Below are 19,076 nucleotides of genomic sequence, written 5' to 3' on the forward strand. Positions count from 1 at the left end.
ATACCTGGATTTCTTGTGTAAGTCAGGTTTTGCTACTTACCGTAAATCGGTGTTCTCTGACCTATCTGCCAATGGGGACAATTTCTACTCTGTCCGAACCCCTGGTGATTTTGAATACCTCTATGAAATTTCCTCTTAGCCTATTGTTCCCAGTAGCTTTACTGATCACCATGGTGTGTTCACTTACATGCACAATACACCTAATTTAGACCTCATTGCATTTCCTCTTCCTCTGAACCTATATTTGGGGGTTCTATGAAACATCTAGTCTATGAAACTAGAGCTAATGTTTGCTACTCAATGTTGGAGTAGTTAGATTGAGTTATAGACAGAGAGTTTGAAACAAATGCAACCAGTTTGCCTTTTAAAGGGCTGCATGTTTGCACAGTGCTACCTCATAGCGACACGGGTTCAATTGTGGCCTTGGGTAACTGTGTGGAGGTTGCATGTTCTCCCTATGTCTGCGTGAGTTTCCTCCTACAGTCCAAAGATGTGCAGAAGAGGTGGACTGGCCATGCTAAATTTTCCCTTAGCATCCAGGGATGTGCAGGTTAGGTTAAGGGGATAGGGCGGGGTGGACAGGGGAGTAGCCATGGGTACGGTGCTCTTTCAGAGGGTCGGGCTGAATCGATGGGTCGAATTACATCCTTCTGCACTGTAGGGATTGTATGGAATACCTTAATATATCTTAGCCTAGTGCTATCCATCTCTCCCAATTCTCTGTGCACCTGTTTTTGCCTCTCTAAAGTTACCTCATGGTTCTCATTCCCCTGGCAAGTTAGTTTTAACAAACTGCACTATATTTACTCATGCTCGAAGGTAAACAAAAAATAGTTCATCTTCGAACTTAAATGCCCTTGGTTCAATGCCACTTGTGTTAGCCACCTAGCAATTTTTGTACTTTGCAAAGAAAACAAGAAATTAGCTGACACACAAAATATGCGTTATAAACTCAAAGGTCTGTAAGTGTGTGATAGTGAAGGCTCACAAAAAAGTAAAATTTCAGATAATTATTGAAAGGGTTTTAATTTTGGCATAATTCAGGGTAGGATATCAATTTTATGTTAAATGTTAAAATAATCCACCACTGGCACATGCCCAACTGAACACGAATTATATGGCAACTATTTTTTTATAAAATCAGTTTTGTACGCAAACAGTGGCATGTTTGTTAACAGGGTCAAAGTCTAATGATGACCATGAAACCACTGCTAATTTTTTAAAAGCCCACCTGGTTCACTAATCCTCTTTAGGGAAGGAAATCTGCCATCCTTTCCTGGTCTGGCCCACATGTGACTCCAGACCCACAGCAATGTGGTTGACTCTCAAATTCCCTCAGAAATGGCCTAGCAAGCCACTCAGTTGTAGTCAACGCTACAAAAACACAAAAAAAGGAGTGAAACCGGATGGACTACCCGGCATCAACCCAGGCATCGGAAATAACCATGGCAAACCCAGTCCTGTTGACCCTGCAAAATCCTCCTCACTAACATCTGGAGCTTGTGCCAAAGTTGGGAGAGCTGTCCCACAGACTAGTTAAGCAACAGCCTGACATAGTCATACTCACAGAATCATACCTCACAGAACATATCCCAGACACCACTTTCACCATTCCTGGGTATGTCCTGTCTCACCGACAAGACAGATCCAGCAGAGGCGAAAGTGGTATAAAGTAGGGAGGGAGTTGCCCTGGGAGTTCCCAACAGCGACTCTGGACCCCATGAAGTCTGGCTTCAGGTTAAACATGGGCAAGGACTATTGGGCGGCTAACATAGCCATGATAAGGAAGTGGGTGGTGGGGGCGGGGTAATGGAGGCAGCTTCATGTAGGGGCACCAGTTTGGGGGCGTTGATAACGGCACCTCTGCCGTTCCTGCCGGCGAGGTACTCCACCAGCTCCGTTGTAGTGGCAGCCTTGAGGATCTGGGGTCAGTGGAGGAGGTACGTTGGTGCAGTGGGAACATCGGTCTGGTCCCCAATATGTGACAACCATCGGTTTGCCCTGGGGAACTTGGATGGGGGGTTTCAAGTATGGCGAAGGGCGGGAATTGAGAGGATGGGGGACCTGTTCTTAGAGGGGAGCTTGCGCAGGCAGGTATCATCCTTCCCCCTCCTGCCACTAAGGGGGATCCAGGATAGGGTAGCGTAGAATAGGGGGGCAATTAGGCGGGTCTTGGTGGGATGAGAGTCGGTGATTGCACTATTTTTCTTGTTCTGTGTACACTGTTTTTTTTTGTTCTATACTGTTGTTGTTTGTAATGCCAAAAATACCTCATTAAAATTGTTTATTAAAAAATAAACATGGGCAAGGAAACCTCCTGCTGATTATCATGTACCGTCCACCATCAGCTGATGAATCAGTACTCCTCCATGTTGTACACCACTTGGAGGAAGCACTGAGGGGGCAAGGGTGTAGAATATGCTCTGGGTGGGGGATTTCAATGTCCATCACCAAGAGTGGCTCAGTAGTACCACCGCAGATCGAGCAGGCCAGGTCCTGAAGTACATAGCTGCTAGACTGGGACTGCAGCAGGTGGTGAGGAAACCAACGAGAGAAAAACAACGTTTCCTCATCCTCACCAACCTGAATGCTGAAGATGCATCTTTCCATGACAGTATCGGTAAAAGTGACCACTGCACAGTCCTTGTGGAGACAAAGTCCCATCTTCACATTGAGGATATCCTCCATCGTGTTATGTGGCACTACCACCATGCTAAAAACCGATCTAGCAACTCAAGACTGAGCATCCATGAAGTCCTGTGGGCCAGCAGCAGCAGCTGCGGAATTGCATTCAACGACAGTCTGCTACCTCATGGCCCATCCTACCATTAGCACCAAGCCAGGGGATCAACTGTGGTTCAATATAGAGTGCAGGAGAACATGTCAGGAGCAACACCAGGTATCAACCTGGTGAAGCTACAACATAGGACTACTTGTGTGCCACCAGCATAAACAGCAATGAATAGACAGAGCTAAGCGATTTCACAATGAACCCATCAGATCTCAGTTCTGCAGTCCTGTCACATATAGCCGTTAATGGCAATATCCACATCCTCAATGCTGGCGCAGCCCAGCACATCTGTACAAAAGACAAGGCTGTAGCATTCGCAATGTTCTTCAGCCAGAAGTGCAGAGTGGATGATCTCGGTCTCCTCCGGAGGTCCCCAGCATCACTTATGTCAGTCTTCAGCCAATATGATTCACCCCACGTGATATCAAAACACGACGAAAGGCACCGGATACTGGAAAAGATATAGGTCCTGACAATATTCCGGCAACAGTACTGAAGACGTGCTCCAGAATTTGTCTCACTCCTAGCCAAGCTGTTCCAGTGCAGCTTCAAAACTAACATCTACCAGGCAAAGTGAATTGCCTAGGTGTGTCCTGTACACAAGAAACAAGACAAACCTAAATCAACCAAGTGCCAGGCAATGACCATCTCCTACAAGAGAGGATCTAACCATCACCCCATGACATTCAGTGGCATGATCATTGCTGAATCCCCCACAATCAACATCCTGGGGGTTACCATTGGTCAGAAATTGAACTGGACTAGCCACATTAACTCTGTGGCTACCAGAGCAGGTCAAAGGCTAGGAATCCTACGGCGAGTAACTCACCCTCCTGACCCCCCAAAGCCTGCCCACCATCTCCAAGGCACAAGAGTGGACTGGAATACTCTCTACTTGCCTGGATGAGCGCAGCTCCAATAACACTCAAGAAGGTCGACACCATCCAGGACAAAGCAGCCCGCTTGATTCCTCCCCCTTCAGAAACATTCATACCCTCCACCACAACGAACAGTGGCAGACGCGTGAACCATCTACAAGATGCACTGTAGGAACTCGCTAAAGTTTCTGAGACAACACCCCCCAAACCTGTAACCACTATCATCTAGAAGGACAAAAGCAGGGAACACCACCACCTGGAGGTTCCCCTCCGAGTCACTCACCACCCTGACTTGGGAAATTTATCGCCGTTCCTTCACTGTCGCTGGGTCAAAATCCTGGAACTCCCTCCCTAACAGCACCGTGGGTCTACTTATACCTCGGGGACTGCAGCGATTCAAGAAGGCAACTCACCAGCAGCCTATGAAGGTCAACTAGGGATAGGCAATAAATTATTTTTTAAATATCTTCTTATTGCCATTTTTGACATCATGTACATTGACATACATGTTTATTTATTGTACAGTGTAACAAAAAAAGGCATACGTTACTTTAGTTACAGATTGCTGCCGTTTAGTTCGGCGTGTCCTCCCCCCTTCCCGCACATCCCCTTTGCTATCCTCCCTGGTCGATGCGTAATCCTTCCATTTCCCCCTCTGCTGGCTGTTGTTGGCCTCGAATAGGTTCTGGAACAGACCGACAAATTGCACCCGTGCAGTAAGGAAGCCTTCCTCCGACCCTCGGATGCCATATTTTATCTTCTCCTAGTGGAGAAATTCCGAAAGGTCAGCTAGCCAGTCTGCAGCTGCAGCCAGTCGCCAGCCGAGCAGGATTCTCCAGCGTGCGGTTAGGGAAGCGAAAGCTAGGGTGTTGGCCCTCTTCACCATGTGTAGCTCTGGCTGCTCTGATACCCCGAAGATTGCGACATTTGGGAATGGCTTCTCTCTCACCCCCACAACCTTGGACAGTGCCTCGGAGAAGGCTGTCCAGAACCCAGCAAGTTTGGGACAAGCCCAAAACATGTGGGTGTAGTTGGCTGGGCCCCTCTGGCACCGTTCACATTTATCCTCCACCTCCAGGAAGAACCTGCTCATTCGGGATCTGGTCAGGTGCACTCTGTGCACCACTTTGAATTGCACGAGGCCGAGCCTTGCACAGGAGGAGGTGGAGTTGGCCCTGCTCAGTGTTTCGTTCCAGAGACTCCACCCCACTTCTGTCCGCAGTTCATCCCCCCATTTCCGTCTGGTCTCGTCAAGTGGTGTTCGGGCTCTGTCCAGTAGCTGTCCGTATATTTTCCCCACAGAGTTCCCCCTCCCTACTATCCGTGGCCATCAGGTACTCTAATAGTGTGGTCTCCGGGGCCCAGGGGTACCTACTGTCTCTTTGCGAAGCAAGTGTTTTATTTGTAAATGTCTCAGTTCCTGTCCTGTAGGTAATTCCCATTCCTCCGTGAGTTCATTCAGCGTTGCTCGTCTGTGCCCTACGTAGAAGTCCCTTACTGTTAGCGTTCCCCCGTCCTGTCTCCATTTTTTAAATGCTGCGTCTAACATGGCTGGCGGGAATCACAATCACACACACACAATCACACACACACAATCACACACACACACACACACACACACACACACACACACACACCCCCCCCCCCCCCCTCTTGGGGATGAAGATCGGTATGGACCTAAACAGGAAGAAGAACCTCGGCAGCACGTTCATTTTGATCGACTGCATTCTCCCCGACAGGGAGAGTGGGAGTGCGTCCCACCTCTATGTCCTTTTTGACTTCCTCCACCAGGCTGGTCAGGTTCCATTTGTGAACCTGTGTCCAATCTCTGGCTATTTGGATCCCCAGGTATCAGAATCTGTTTTGGGCTATTTTGAATGGGAGTTCCTCCAGCTCTGTCACTCCCCCGTTTAGGTTCACTGGGAATGCCTCACTTTTGCCCAGGTTGAGTTTGTAACCTGAGAAGGTTCCAAACTCTTTTAGAATCCACATGATTGCTTTCAGTCCTTCCTGTGGCTTTTGAGATGTACAGGAGCAGATCATCTGCATAGATCGAGACTCTGTGCTCTCGGTCTCCTCTTTGGATGCCCTTTCAGTTTTTCACACCCAGTAGGGCTATCGCCAGGGGTTCGATTGCTAATGCAAACAGGAGCGGGGACAATGGGCATCCTTGCCTTGTGCCTCTTTGTAGCTGGCAGAATTCAGAGCTGGTGGTGTTAGTTCGAACGCTCACCTTGGCAGCGTTGTACAGGAGTCTCACCCAGGCGGTGAATCCTGCTCCTAGTCCAAACTGTTCCAGTATCTCGAGGAGGTACTCTGTCGAAGGCCTTTTCTGCATCCAGGGAGACAATCACCTCTAGTGTTCTCTCCTGGGGGAGCAGGGGGGTCATTATTACATTCATCAGCCGCCTCACGTTAGCAGTGAGTTGCCTACCCTTGACAAAGTCCGTTTGGCCTTCAGTGACCACCTCCGGTAAGGCGTTTTGGCCAGGACCGTTGCGAGTATTTTCGCGTCCACATTCAGCAGTGAAATGGGTTTATATGATCCACATTCCGTCGGGTCTGTCTTTTTTGGGTATCAATGAGATTGTGGCCTGTGCTAGTGTAGGAGGCAAAGTGCCCCTTGCCAGTGAGTCCGCGAACATGTTCCCTAGATGTGGGGCCAGGGCCGGTGCAAATGTTTTGTAGAAGCCCGCCGGAAACCCATCCGGTCCCAGTGCCTTCCCTGCCTGTATTGAGCTGATGCTCTCCATGATTTCTCCCAGATCTATTGCTGCTTCCAGCTCCCCCTGCCTGTCCTCCCCCACAACTGGCATTTCAAATCTGTTGATAAACTGTTTCAGCCCCGCGTCCCCGTCGGGGGGTTCGGAGGTGTACAACACTCGGTAGAAGGTCTCAAATGCTTGATTGGCCTCTTGGTTCCGCTACCAGTCTGCCTCTGCCATTCTTTACCTGGGCTATTTTGCTCGTGGCTGCCGGCTTTCTCAGCTGGTGAGCCAATAAGCGGCCAGCCTTTTCTCCGTGTTCGTAGAAGGTCCTCCGTGTCTGGCGGAGTTGGTGCACTGAATTCCCAGTGGATAGCAGGTTAAAGTCCATTTGTAGCTTTTTCCTCTCCGCCAACAGCTCTACGGTTGGGGCCACGGGAGTACTTTCTGTCTACCTCCAAGATGGAGTCGATCAGCTGTTGCCTGGCCCCCCTCTCTTCCCTTGTAGGCTATAATTTCCTCTCGGATTACAGCCTTATGTGCGAAAAAAAACGAGAATTATTTTTCTCCCGGGTACAGGAACCTCCACGGGTCCATTATCCCCATCTGCTCCATAAATGTTCCCAGTTCCTTAGCCGTGCCTGTCTTGTTCCCTGTTCTGGGGCTCGATCGGTCAGTGAGTGGGTCCTGAATGCAGTTAAAGTTGCCCCCCATAATCAGTCGGTGCATGTCAATGTCGGGGATTTCAGCCATAGTTATTTTTAAAATAAAGTCTGTCATCACAGTTGGGAGGGTACACATTTACCAGTACTACCGGTGCACCGTCTAGGACACCGCTGACCATGAAGGACCCTTCCCTTGGGTCCGTAACAGTCCTGTTTTCAGTAAATTTCATCCTCTTTCTGATCAGTATGGCTACTCCCCTAGCCCTCGTCCCGTAACATGAATGGTGCGTCTGTCCCACCCAGCCCTTCCTTACCAGTAATCTGTCCTTCTCCCTTAGGTGTGTCGCCTGTAGGTAGATTATGTCGGCCTTCAGGCTTCTCAGGTGAGCGAAAACTCTGGATCTTTTCACTGGGCCGTTAAGTCCCCTTATGTTCCAGGCAGGGGGGGTTTCTGACTCTGACTCCACCCCTTCTCCCCCCTCCCCCCCCGGTCCTGTGCGATCAACCATAGTTACCTGGTGGATGCGCACCTGCACTCCGAGGTTTCCCTTTGTCCAGGGGGCACCTAACATGACTGCCAACTGTGTGTACACCACGTGGGTGCGCCGCTGCACTCCGGGGTCTCCCTTTATTTAGGGACCCTCCAAAGTGGCTGCTTGCGGCGCCATCTTGATTCCTCAGCTTGCTCCATGTCTGTGTCTGTCTCGCTTCTGCTCCTTTCCTGTTCTGTGAGTCCCCCGTCCCCCCCCCCCCTCTCCCTTTCCTCCCCCCTGTATTCATCCCCCTCCCCCGGTCAGACGTTCCCTCTCCCGAGAGTTGCGCCGCGGCCTCCTTTACTGCTTGTCTTCCCGTGCTCGCCTTCCCTGCTAGTACAGTGGCTCCCCTCCCAGAGCTGGTCTCGCCCGGTCTCTGTTCTGTCTGCCCATCTCCGTTCCCCTCCTCGCCCCCTCATCTATTTCCTCTATCCTCGCTTCCCTCTCTGTCCTTCTACGTTAGTCCAAGAACGAGGCAGCACAGTCCCGCACAAACACAGAGTCCATACAGCAGATCTTGGTTCCATTTCTTCCTCCGCCTTCCGTCTTCTTTCCCTGCTGCCCTCACCGTTACTGCGTCTGCTCCTTCTCTAGACGGTTGGTTTTCACGAACTCCTCGGCCTCCGCCGGGGTTCCGAAGTAATGTTCTTTCCCGTTATAAGTTACTCAGAATTAGGCCGGGAACAAAATGCCAAATCTCACCCTGCTCTTGTAGAGAGACGATTTTGCCTTATTAAATTCGGCTTTTTTTTTTTGCGAGGCCTGCCCCAATGTCCTGATAGACCCTTATTCTGTGTCCTTCCCGCGAGCGCGACTTTGACTGTCAGGCCCACCTCAGGATCTTTTCCCAGTCCTGGTACCGATGCAGCTTCACAATGATCGCACTCTGCTGCTCCCCAGTCTTGGGTTTTGACTGGAGCAACCAGTGTGCCTTGTCGAGTTCCGGAAAGCTGTTCCTCCCGACCCAGCATTTGGGAGATGTCGGCTGTTGGGTCCCTTCCCTCCACCCACTCCTGGCAGTCCCACAATACGGACGTTCTGTCACCTGGACTTGTTTTCCGGTTCTCCACCTTTCCCCTCAGGTTCCCTTGGGCCACCACCAGCCTCTTCACCTCGGTCTCCAGAGCATGATCCCATCACTCTGGTTGGTTGCCAGAGACCCTTTCCAGGTCCAGGATCGTCCTTCCCTGGGCTTCCACCTTCTTTCCCAGGCCGCCTATCGTGCGTTGGAAGTTGCCATCGCTTCCGTCACCACCTCTTTCATCAACACCTGGAGTTACATTTTGGTTGCCTCCCTCATGGCAGCCAGTTCTTTTTTTTTTAGGAATGTCTTCCATCCATCCCCCGGTGTGTTGGGGGTCATCGCTGCCTGTTCGTGTCCTTCTGTTCGGGTCGCTGGTCGCCCCCTTTCTTGTTTCGTCGGGGCCTCTGCCACGCCTCGTGTGACCGCTGGTCTGTCTGCTCGTTGCTCCTGCCCCTTGCCGCCGCTTCTGCCTTCTCGCCGGTCCTTTGAACCACCGTTTGCCGGCATCTTCTCTTCTGCTTCTTCGCTGCCAATGTCTTTTAGGTTTTTAGGAGTTTTGGGTGGCTTTTTTGAGCCAAGAATACTGGATAATTTGCTATTTTGGGTTCAATTGGGAGGAGAGCCACCTGATGTGCATCACCGCCACCGGAAGTCTGGGGATGGGAATAAATGCTGGCTTAACCAGCAACGTCCACATCCCGTAAATGACTGAATTCTCGGATCAGCTGTTACCCCATTTTGACTTTGCACCACATATCTCATCAGGAAGTAAAACAAGTTTCCATCATGCAACACTTAAAATTAAAAACAAACACCACACTGCTGCCTCACGACTCCAAGGACCCGAGTTCGATCTGGCCCTGGGTCACTGTCCGTGTGGAGTTTGCACATTTTCCCTATGTTTGTGTGGGCGTCACCCCCACAACCCAAAGATGTGCCGGGTCGGTGGATTGGCCAAGCTAAATTGCCCCTTAATTGAAATTTTTTTTAAAAATGAAAACAAACACCAAGAAACAAATATAATTCTTACATTCGGAAACCAAGTGTTTGCTGTGAAATATATAATGTAACTATCTGAATGAGAGTTTTCTTAGTTATTCCACTTAAGTGGCTGACACATTTGATGCAATAAATTTATGATATGCTGATCCATAAAAATAATGAATGCTGAATAGTGCTATTATTAGAATAGTAAAAGATATATTGTTCTATTATCTCATGATTATGGGGGCACACATGCTAGGATTTCACAAAAATGTAGGACTTGCACTTATAGACTATATTTTAACAGTTCTCCAAAACATCTCAAAAGTTCTCCAACTGCACTGAATGACTTTTGAGTGTCACACACACACACAATGAAACATGTAAGCAAGCAAGACATGCAGCGAGATTCCACAGTGACCTCAAATATTAGCATGGTGGGAAGGCAAATGGCATGTTGTCATTTCTTGCAAGGAGATTGATTGGAGTTCAGGAATAAGACATCTTGTTACAGGGTTTTGGTCAGACCACATCTGGAATACATAGTGGAATTTTGACCCCCCTGGTTAAGGAAGCATATAGAATTTACAGTGCAGAAGGAGGCCATTCGTCCCATCAGGTCTGCACCGGCCCTTGGGAAGAGCCCAAGGCTTCCACCTATCCCTGTAACCCAGTAACCCGACCTAAACTTTTGGACATAAAGGGGCAATTTAGCAAGGCCAATCCACCTAACCTCCACATCTTTGGACTGCGGGAAGAAACCAGGGCACCTGGAGGAAACCCACGCAGACACAGGGAGAAAGTGCAAACTCCACAGTCACCCGAGGCCGGAATTGAACCTGGGACCCTGGAGCTGAGGTAGCAGTGCTAACCATTGTGCCACCCACATTGGAGAGGCAATATGGCAAATGTTCTCTAGATTGGTCCCAGGGATGGAAGGGTTGTCCTCTGATAAGAGGTTGAGTATATTCTCTGGAGTTTAAAAGAATGCGAGATGGATCGCATTGAAAAATACAAGATTCTGAATGGGATTGACAGTGTAGACATTTCCAAGACAGGGGAATCTGAAACATGAGGGCACAGTCTCAGGATTCAGGGACCATCATTGGCGACTGAGATGAAGAGAAATTTCTTAACTGAATTGGTTGTTAATCTCTGAAATTGTCTACCCCAAAGGGTTGAGGATGCTCCATCGTTGAATGAATTTAAGGCTAAGATAAGACCGATTTTTCATCTCTCAGGGAACTAGGTGACATGCAGAGTAGGTAGGACAGTGGTGCTGAAGTCCAAGTATAAGATTTTGATAATACTACTAACTTTAAGAATCTGTAATATCTACAGATTAAGTGATTCAGTTTTAACATTTTGTTGGACAATTATGTCAGGCCACTTAAGGAAACAGGAAAAGATGTTTGTGAAGAAACAAACTTGTTTTACAACTGAGCTCATTTGAATCTTGAGCTAAAAATACAATTAGGTGATTGTTCAGTTTGAAGGAATAGCTAAAACATTGTGAATTTAGGATGACATTGTTTAAATAAACCATACATTGCTTTAATTGAACCATACTAGAGAGGAGACCTTTATTGTCTGATATTATGATGAGATTTTAATAGCTTTAGTATGGGGTTTGGGTTAAGATATGTTGACAAGTAAATGTGACTTTATTTGTGGCTTCTCTGTAGCTGGGAGGAGATTTGCATTTGTTTGTGATGGAATGTGAACCTTGGGTTTATGACCCATAAAGCACGAGTTGTTGCAAAGGTGCAGTGACACAAGATGAATTGCATCCTATAGCCAGTAGGAGTGAATTTGGACCATCTCCAAAAAAGGGAGGAAGAATGGGAGACAGGGGATAAAAGTGGCAAAATCATAATTTTCATTCGCACATTGATGCTTTGGCTTCTGGGGTATGACTTTTCTGGACACAGTTCAACATCACTTCAAAAACAAAAAGAAATGGGACATCATTTGTGCTGACACCACCAAGATTTCCTGGGGTCATGAGAGAGGGGTAACCTCAATGTTGTCTTCACTGTTTGTTAAGTATATGTAAAATACTGTATTTTAAATTCTACTTGATTCATAAATACTAGTTATTCATACCTTGTAGGTCAAGCACAACCGAGGACCCTAGTGTTAGAAATTAAATATTCAGACCAGAGTTTGTTTTAATTAGAAGGGCTTTATACCTCGAACCCCTAAAGCTTACACAAAGATCAACCTTGATGGGCTGTCTGGTCAACTTCTGCTCCTAGCTCTTGGGTTCGCCTCAACCCAACATCTCATCCAAAAAACAAAAGCGGCCACAATGTAGACCTTTTTCGATACTGCACAGGTATTAACTCAAATTTTATGTACTCAAGTCTTGGGTTGCTCTTGAAGCACAACGTTGAGTTAAGAAAGGAAGCACAACCATCCAAGCCAGTGGGGGGAAAAAAGTTTTTAAAAAGGCTCAAAATCGTGTCAGAACAGGGCAAAAAGTCCCGCCAACCAAAAAAACTGAAATAAATTTACACATTATGCAACAATGCATCTTTAAAACACATGACCTGTTAAAAATAATAGAAAATGACTTCCGGTTGCGGCTATGCGGAGCTAAGCCGCACGATTCGGCATCTCCCGCGAACACGGACTTTCGGGCTCGATAGAAGAGCCCCAACGGAATTTTTTTTACAGTCAACCCGTGGGGAAGAGAGGAGAAAGGTCCCCTACTAACTTGTATGGACCGGACCTGCAGCGAAACGGCCAAAAACGTGGCACTGGAGCAGTGGGAGAAGAGAGGGAAAACAAGCAAAATGGCAGCAGCCGGGGACAAAGAGGAGATGCAGGAATTCATCAAGCGATGCTTCGAGGAGCTGCGTAAGGAGATGGTGGCGCCTATGTTGGCAATAATTGAAGGACTTGGGGCAACCCAGAAAGCCCACGAGGTGAAGATCCAGGAGATCCAGGAAAACGTGAGTGAGAATGAAGACGAGCTCTTGGGCCTGGCGGTGAAAGTGGAGCGGCACGAGGCGCTACACAAGAAGTGGGCGGGAAGACCTGGAGAACAGGTCGAGGAGAAATAATCTGAGGATCCGGGGTCTCCCAGAAGGAGTGGAGGAGGCCGACGCCGCGGCATATGCGGGCACAATGATCGGGGCGCTGATGGGCGCGGAGGCCCCCCCGGGGTTGCTGGAGCTGGAAGGGGCGCACCAGGTGCTGGCGAGGAAGCCCAAGGCAAATGAGCCGCCAAGGGCGATGGTGGTGAGATTTCACCGGTTTACGGACAGAGTGAGGGTCCTGAAATGGGCCAAGAAGGAGCGGAGCAGCAAGTGGGACAATGCTGAGATCAGAATATATCTGGACGGGAGCACGGAGGTCGCTAAGCGGAGAGCGGGTTTCAACCGGGCCAAAGCAGTGCTGCATCGGAAAGGAGTGAAATTTGGAATGTTGCAGCCAGCGCGACTGTGGGTTACACATAATGGCCAACATCACTACTTCAAAACGCCCAAAGTGGCGTGGACCTTTATACTAACTGAAAAGTTGGACTCCAATTGAGGGTTTGTGAGGGTGGGGGGTGTTTGAGGGTTGAAGTATGATGGTTGTTGTATATAGGGGGGCAATCACGTGCAGGGAATGCTATATGGGCTGGGGGAGAGACACGAGGCCGCGACAGGAGCTGCGCCAGAGGGGGCGGGGCAGGCTTTGGAAAGCGCGTTTTTTTTCCCCTGCGCGCAGGAAGAAAGGCGGGAAGGGGAACGAAGGAACGTATATTGATGGGGAGACTCCCACACGGGGAGCCAAAGGGATGGCGGGGGAAGCCGGGGTCAGCAGACTTACAGGAGTGATATGGGGGGAGCAAAGAAGCTAGACAGGGATCTAGCGGGGGGGAGGGGGGGGGGGGGGGGAGGGGGGGAAGGGTTGCTGCTGCACTGGCCGAAAGGGAATGGGACACAGAAGAGGTGGTCGGGACGGAGGTCCCCTGGCTGGGGGACTGGAAGGTGAGGGAGACGCGAACACGGGATTGGCCCAGAAAAGGAGATGGCTAGTCGGCCGGGGGGGGGGGGGGGTTGAGAGCCCCTCCAATCCGGCTGATAACGTGGAACGTGAGGGGCCTGAATGGGCCGGTGAAGAGGGCTCGAGTGTTCGCGCACTTGAAGGGGCTGAAGGCAGACGTGGCTATGCTCCAAGAGACACACCTGAAGGTGGCGGACCAGGTTAGGTTAACAAGGGGATGGGTAGGACAGGTATTTCACTCGGGACTGGACGCAAAAAATAGAGGGGTGGCAATTCTGGTGGGAAAGCATGTGTCATTTGAGGCCAAGACTATCGTAGTGGATAATGGAGGGAGATATGTGATGGTGAGTGGTAGGTTGCAAGGGACGTGGGTGGTGTTGGTAAATGTATACGCCCCGAACTGGGATGATGCTGGATTCATGAAGCGCATGTTGGGGCGCATTCCGGACCTGGAGGTAGGAGGACTGATAATGGGAGGGGACTTCAACACAGTGCTAGATCCAGCACTAGACCGCTCCAGATCAAGGACGGGAAAGAGGCCGGCGGCGGCCGAGGTGCTCAGGGGGTTTATGGATCAGATGGGGGGAGTGGACCCATGGCGGTTTGCAAGACCGCAGGCCAGGGGATTTTCTTTCTTTTCCCACGTGCACAAGGCCTACTCCCGGATAGATTTCTTTGTTCTGGGCAGGGCGCTCATCCTGAGGGTGGAGGGGACAGAGTATTCGGCCATAGCCGTTTCGGACCATGCCCCGCACTGGGTGGAAATGGGGCTGGGAGAGGAGAGGGACCAACGCCCGCTGTGGCGGCTGGACGTGGGACTGCTGGCAGATGAGGTGGTGTGTGGGAAGGTGAGGGGGTGTATCGAAAGGTACTTGGAGGCCAACGACAACGGGGAGGTGTGAGTGGGGGTGGTATGGGAGGCGTTGAAGGAGGTGATCAGGGGAGAGCTAATCTCCATCAAGGCTCATAGGGAGAAGACAGAGGGCATGGAAAGGGAGAGGTTAGTGGGGGAGATTTTGCGAGTGGACAGGAGATACGCAGACGCCCCGGAGGAAAGATTACTTGGGGAAAGACGACGGCTCCAGACGGAGTTTGACCTGTTGACCACGGGGAAGGCGGAGGAACAGTGGAGGAAGGCGCAGGGGGCGACCTACGAGTACGGGGAAAAGGCCAGTCGGATGCTGGCACACCAGCTCCGTAAGAGGACGGCAGCGAGGGAAATAGGGGGAATCAAAGATGGAGGGGGAGCCACGGTTCAGAGTGCAACGAAAATAAACAAGGTATTCAAGGCCTTCTATGAAGAGCTGTACAGGGGATGAGACGATTCCTAGACCAACTGCGGTTCCCGAGGGTGGAGGAGCAAGAGGTGGCTGGTTTGGGGCACCAATCGGGTTGGAGGAGCTGAGTAAGGGTTTGGGGAGCATGCAGGCGGGGAAGGCCCCGGGGCCGGACGGGTTCCCAGTGGAGTTCTACAGAAAGTATGTGGACCTGTTGGCCCCGCTACTAGTGAGGACCTTTAACGAGGCAAGAGAGGAGGGGACCCTGTCCCCGACAATGTCGAGGCGACAATTTCCTTGATTCTGAAGCGAGACAAGGACCCACTGCAATGTGGATCGTACAGGCCGATTTTGCTCCTTAATGTGGACGCTAAGTTATTGGCAAAAGTGCTGGCCACGAGGATTGAGGACTGTGTCCCGGGGGAGATTCATGAGGACCAGACGGGATTCGTAAAGGGTAGGCAATTAAATACCAATGTGCGGCGGCTCTTAAACCTGATAATGATGACAATGGAGGAGGGAGAGGCGGAGATAGTGGCAGCTATGGACGCGGAAAGGCCTTTGACCGAGTAGAGTGGGAGTACCTCTGGGAGGTGTTGCGTAGGTTTGGGTTCAGGGGAGGGTTTATTAGCTGGGTTAAGCTCCTTTACAGCGCCCCGGTGGTGAGTGTGGTGACGAACCGGCGGAGGTCGGAGTACTTTCGGCTGTTCCGAGGAACAAGGCAGGGGTGCCCCCTGTCCCCCCTGTTGTTTGCATTGGCGATCGAACCCTTGGCCATATCACTGAGGGAGTCTAATAAATGGAGGGGGGTGGTCCGCGGGGGAGAAGAGCATCGGGTGTCGCTATACGCGGATGACCTGCTGCTGTACGTGGCGGACCCAATGGAGGGGATGGTGGAGGTCATGCAGACTCTAAGGGAGTTTGGGGAGTTCTCGGGCTATAGGCTCAATGTAGGGAAGAGTGAGCTTTTTGTACTGCAGGCAGGGGACCAAGAAAGAGGGATAGGGGACCTACCGCTGAGGAGGGCGGTGGGGAGTTTTCGGTATCTGGGGATCCAGATAGCCAGGAGTTGGGGGGCCCTACACAAATTGAATCTGACGAGGTTGGTGGACCAAATGGAGGTGGACTTCAAAAGATGGGACATGTTGCCGCTCTCGTTGGCGGGTAGAGTGCAGTCGGTGAAAATGGTGGTCCTTCCGAGGTTTTTGTTTGTGTTTCAGTGCCTTCCCATCACGATCACCAACGGCTTTTTCAAGAGAGTAGGTAGGAGTATTATGGGGTTTGTGTGGGAAAATAAGACCCCGAGGGTAAGGAGAGGGTTCCTGGAACGCAGTCGGGACCGAGGAGGGCTGGCGGGTGGAGGGCTAGGGAGCTACTACTGGGCAGCAAATGTGGCGATGATCCGCAAGTGGGTTATGGAGGGAGAGGGGGCGGCATGGAAGAGGATGGAGATGGCGTCCTGTAAAGGAACGAGCTTGGGGGCGTTGGTGACGGCACCGCTGCTGCTCTCGCCATCAAAGTATACCACGAGCCCGGTGGTGGCGGCAACGTTAAGGATCTGGGGCCAGTGGAGACAGCATAGGGGGCAGTGGGACCTCGGTGTGGTCCCCGATCAGAGATGAAAGAAGAGGGGGAAGCCCTAGCAGAAGAGTTGAAGGGTAAATGGGAGGAGGAGTTGGGGGAGGAGATCGAGGAAGGTTTGTGGGCTGATGCCCTGGGTAGGGTTAATTCCTCCTCATGTGCCAGGCTCAGCCTGATACAATTTAAGGTGGTTCACAGAGCGCACTTGACGGGGGCGAGGTTGTGTAGGTTCTTTGGGGTAGAGGACAGATGTGGAAGGTGTTCAGGGAGTCCGGCGAACCATGTCCACATGTTTTGGTCATGCCCGGCACTGGAGGGGTTCTGGAGAGGAATGGCGGGAGCAATAGCTCAGGTGGTGAAAGTCCGGGTCAAGCCAAGCTGGGGGCTAGCAATATTCGGAGTAGTGGATGAGCCGGGAGTGCAGGAGGCGAAAGAGGCCGGGATTCTGGCCTTTGCGTCCCTAGAAGCCCGGCGAAGGATCTTGCTAATGTGGAAGGAGGTAAAGCCCCCCCGGCGTGTAGGCCTGGATAAACGACATGGCTGGGTTCATAAAGCTGGAGAGGATTAAGTGTGCCTTGAGAGGGTCTGCGCAGGGGTTCTACAGGAGGTGGCAACCGTTCCTAGACTATCTCGCGGAGCGTTAGAGGAAGGTCGATCAGCAGCAGCAACCCTGGGGGGGGGGGGGGGGGGGGGGGAACAAGAGATTGTTTGAGGGGATGGATGAGCAGGAGATAACATGGAGGGTGAGGGAAACTGGCATGTGCGGGCGAGAGCCAGTGTATAAAGCTATGTAAATATTCCATGTTGCCATGTATATATCTTGCTCAGTGCGATTTTGTGTTATTTTGTTGGGGGGCGGGGGGGTTATTGTTTGTAAGGGGAAAACAAGTGTTGTTAAAAAACTTTAATAAATATATTTTTTTTTAAAAATAATAGAAAATGCTGGATAAATTCAACAGCATCTGTGGAGAGAGAAATAGTTTTTTCTTTTTTTTTTAAATTTAAGGTACCCAATTCTTTTCCCCCCCCCAATTGAGGAGCAATTTAGAGTGGCCAATCCACCTATCCTGCACTCCTTTGGGTTGTGGGGGTGAGCCCCACAGGGGGAGAATGTGCAAACCTGACACGGACAGAGACCCGGGATTGAACCTGGGACCTCGGTGCCCCCGGAGAGAAATAGAGATCATGGTGTTGACCCTTCTACAGAACTCACAAACCCTTTCTAATGTTTTACTTTTGGGAGATGAGTCCTTGCATCTGAACCACAGGTAAACGATGCAGCCTCAGATTGATCCACCCTCATTTCCAGTCAGACACCACAGCAGCACAGCCAATATTGAAGAGCATGAACGAAGTACGCTTCCCCTTTACAAGCGGGCCGGGGATACGAGCACCCCTGCAATGGGCTGATCTTACAGATTCGTTGCCAGTCACTCACATTTGTAGCCAGCGCTCGGTGGAACGCGGTCGCTGCGATGAGGGGCAACCGAGGCAACAACAACCGCGCCGGCATCTTGACCCAGGGTCAACTCGATTGAACCCTGACCCCCAACCCAGCCAAATCCCGCGGGCTCTCGCGATATTCAATGGTCGGCAGGTGACCGGTTGGCCACGTGATCCATGACGCGTTAGCCACCCGTTTAGCCACACCCCTTTTGTCCTCCCTGAGGGCGGGGCTGGTTCCTGTGAAGCCTTTGGAAATTGCAACACGTTGGCAAAGTGGATGGGGGAATGCGGGAAGATTGTGGTTGACAGCATTTCCTTGTATATCTCGGCGTGAAGTTTAACTTAACTCCTATGAAGCACCTCGGGATGTTTTACTTAGCGGCACCATATAAAATGCAAATTGTTGTTGCATCCTGAGAAAAATGGGGATACAATTTAAGATCAGCAAGTTACTGTACCATCAGATTTTATTCTTATAGCTACCACAATAGCAACATACTATTTAATTAAGAGCCCGTCGTACATTTTTACAAAAATCATAGTCCTCAGAGGCTAAGGACGCAAGTTAAGTGCAAGAACACTGCAGCAGTACTTCGAAGGAACGATGACAGAATATGTGATGCACGATGTCTCTACCATCATTGCCTTATTTGATTGAGGTGCCTTGATGTTCAGCGGTTGCTGTCCCAGAAAATTGAGTGAGCATTCAACCCCGAGCATTCCTGTCTCTAAAATCCAGGGTTCGAAACCCCATTCCCAGTGAGTGGACAGAACAGATTCAGATCGGAATTCTGGCTTGACATCCAATGGGATAGTTGTGTCAGGTGGGTCCGTGTGGCCCGAAAACACTCCTACCAAAAGGTCTAACCACCATATCGGCTGGTTGGTGTTGGTATAATGATGGTTGTTTCCAGAGGAACATTCATATGGTGAAGTAGAAAGTCGAACACTAATAAAAGGTTAATGTGTCACAAGGGATTTCTGATGTTTTCCTGACATATCCCACGCTCCACCACCGCAAGAAAACCAACACAAAATACCTCTCATCCTTCTAAAGCGTAATTTCTTTCACCCCATCCACCCCAGGACCTTGTTTGTAGCACGGCAGCAAAATCGAACAGCCTTCCGTTGCAGATCATTCCTACAAGTGAAGTGAATGAACCAGCCCTGCCGTTTTATTACCGAGTGCCGTA

The 19,076-nt window shown here is 50.4% G+C and overlaps 1 protein-coding gene across 1 annotated transcript in view; it reads right to left on the bottom strand.

The window, feature by feature from the left end:
• The window catches only part of LOC140417213 (hydroxymethylglutaryl-CoA lyase, mitochondrial-like), a 59,510-nt gene extending 41,515 nt beyond the window's left edge, over positions 1-17,995 (bottom strand). Inside the window, exon 1 of the mRNA XM_072501183.1 lies at positions 17,876-17,995. Coding sequence (XP_072357284.1) covers positions 17,876-17,950 — 75 coding nt within the window. The 5' untranslated portion in view covers positions 17,951-17,995. The remainder of the gene's footprint in view (positions 1-17,875) is intronic.
• Positions 17,996-19,076: the final 1,081 nt, after the last annotated feature.

Source organism: Scyliorhinus torazame, chromosome 1 (assembly GCF_047496885.1).
Source record: "Scyliorhinus torazame isolate Kashiwa2021f chromosome 1, sScyTor2.1, whole genome shotgun sequence".
In the NCBI taxonomy this organism is placed as follows: domain Eukaryota; kingdom Metazoa; phylum Chordata; class Chondrichthyes; order Carcharhiniformes; family Scyliorhinidae; genus Scyliorhinus; species Scyliorhinus torazame.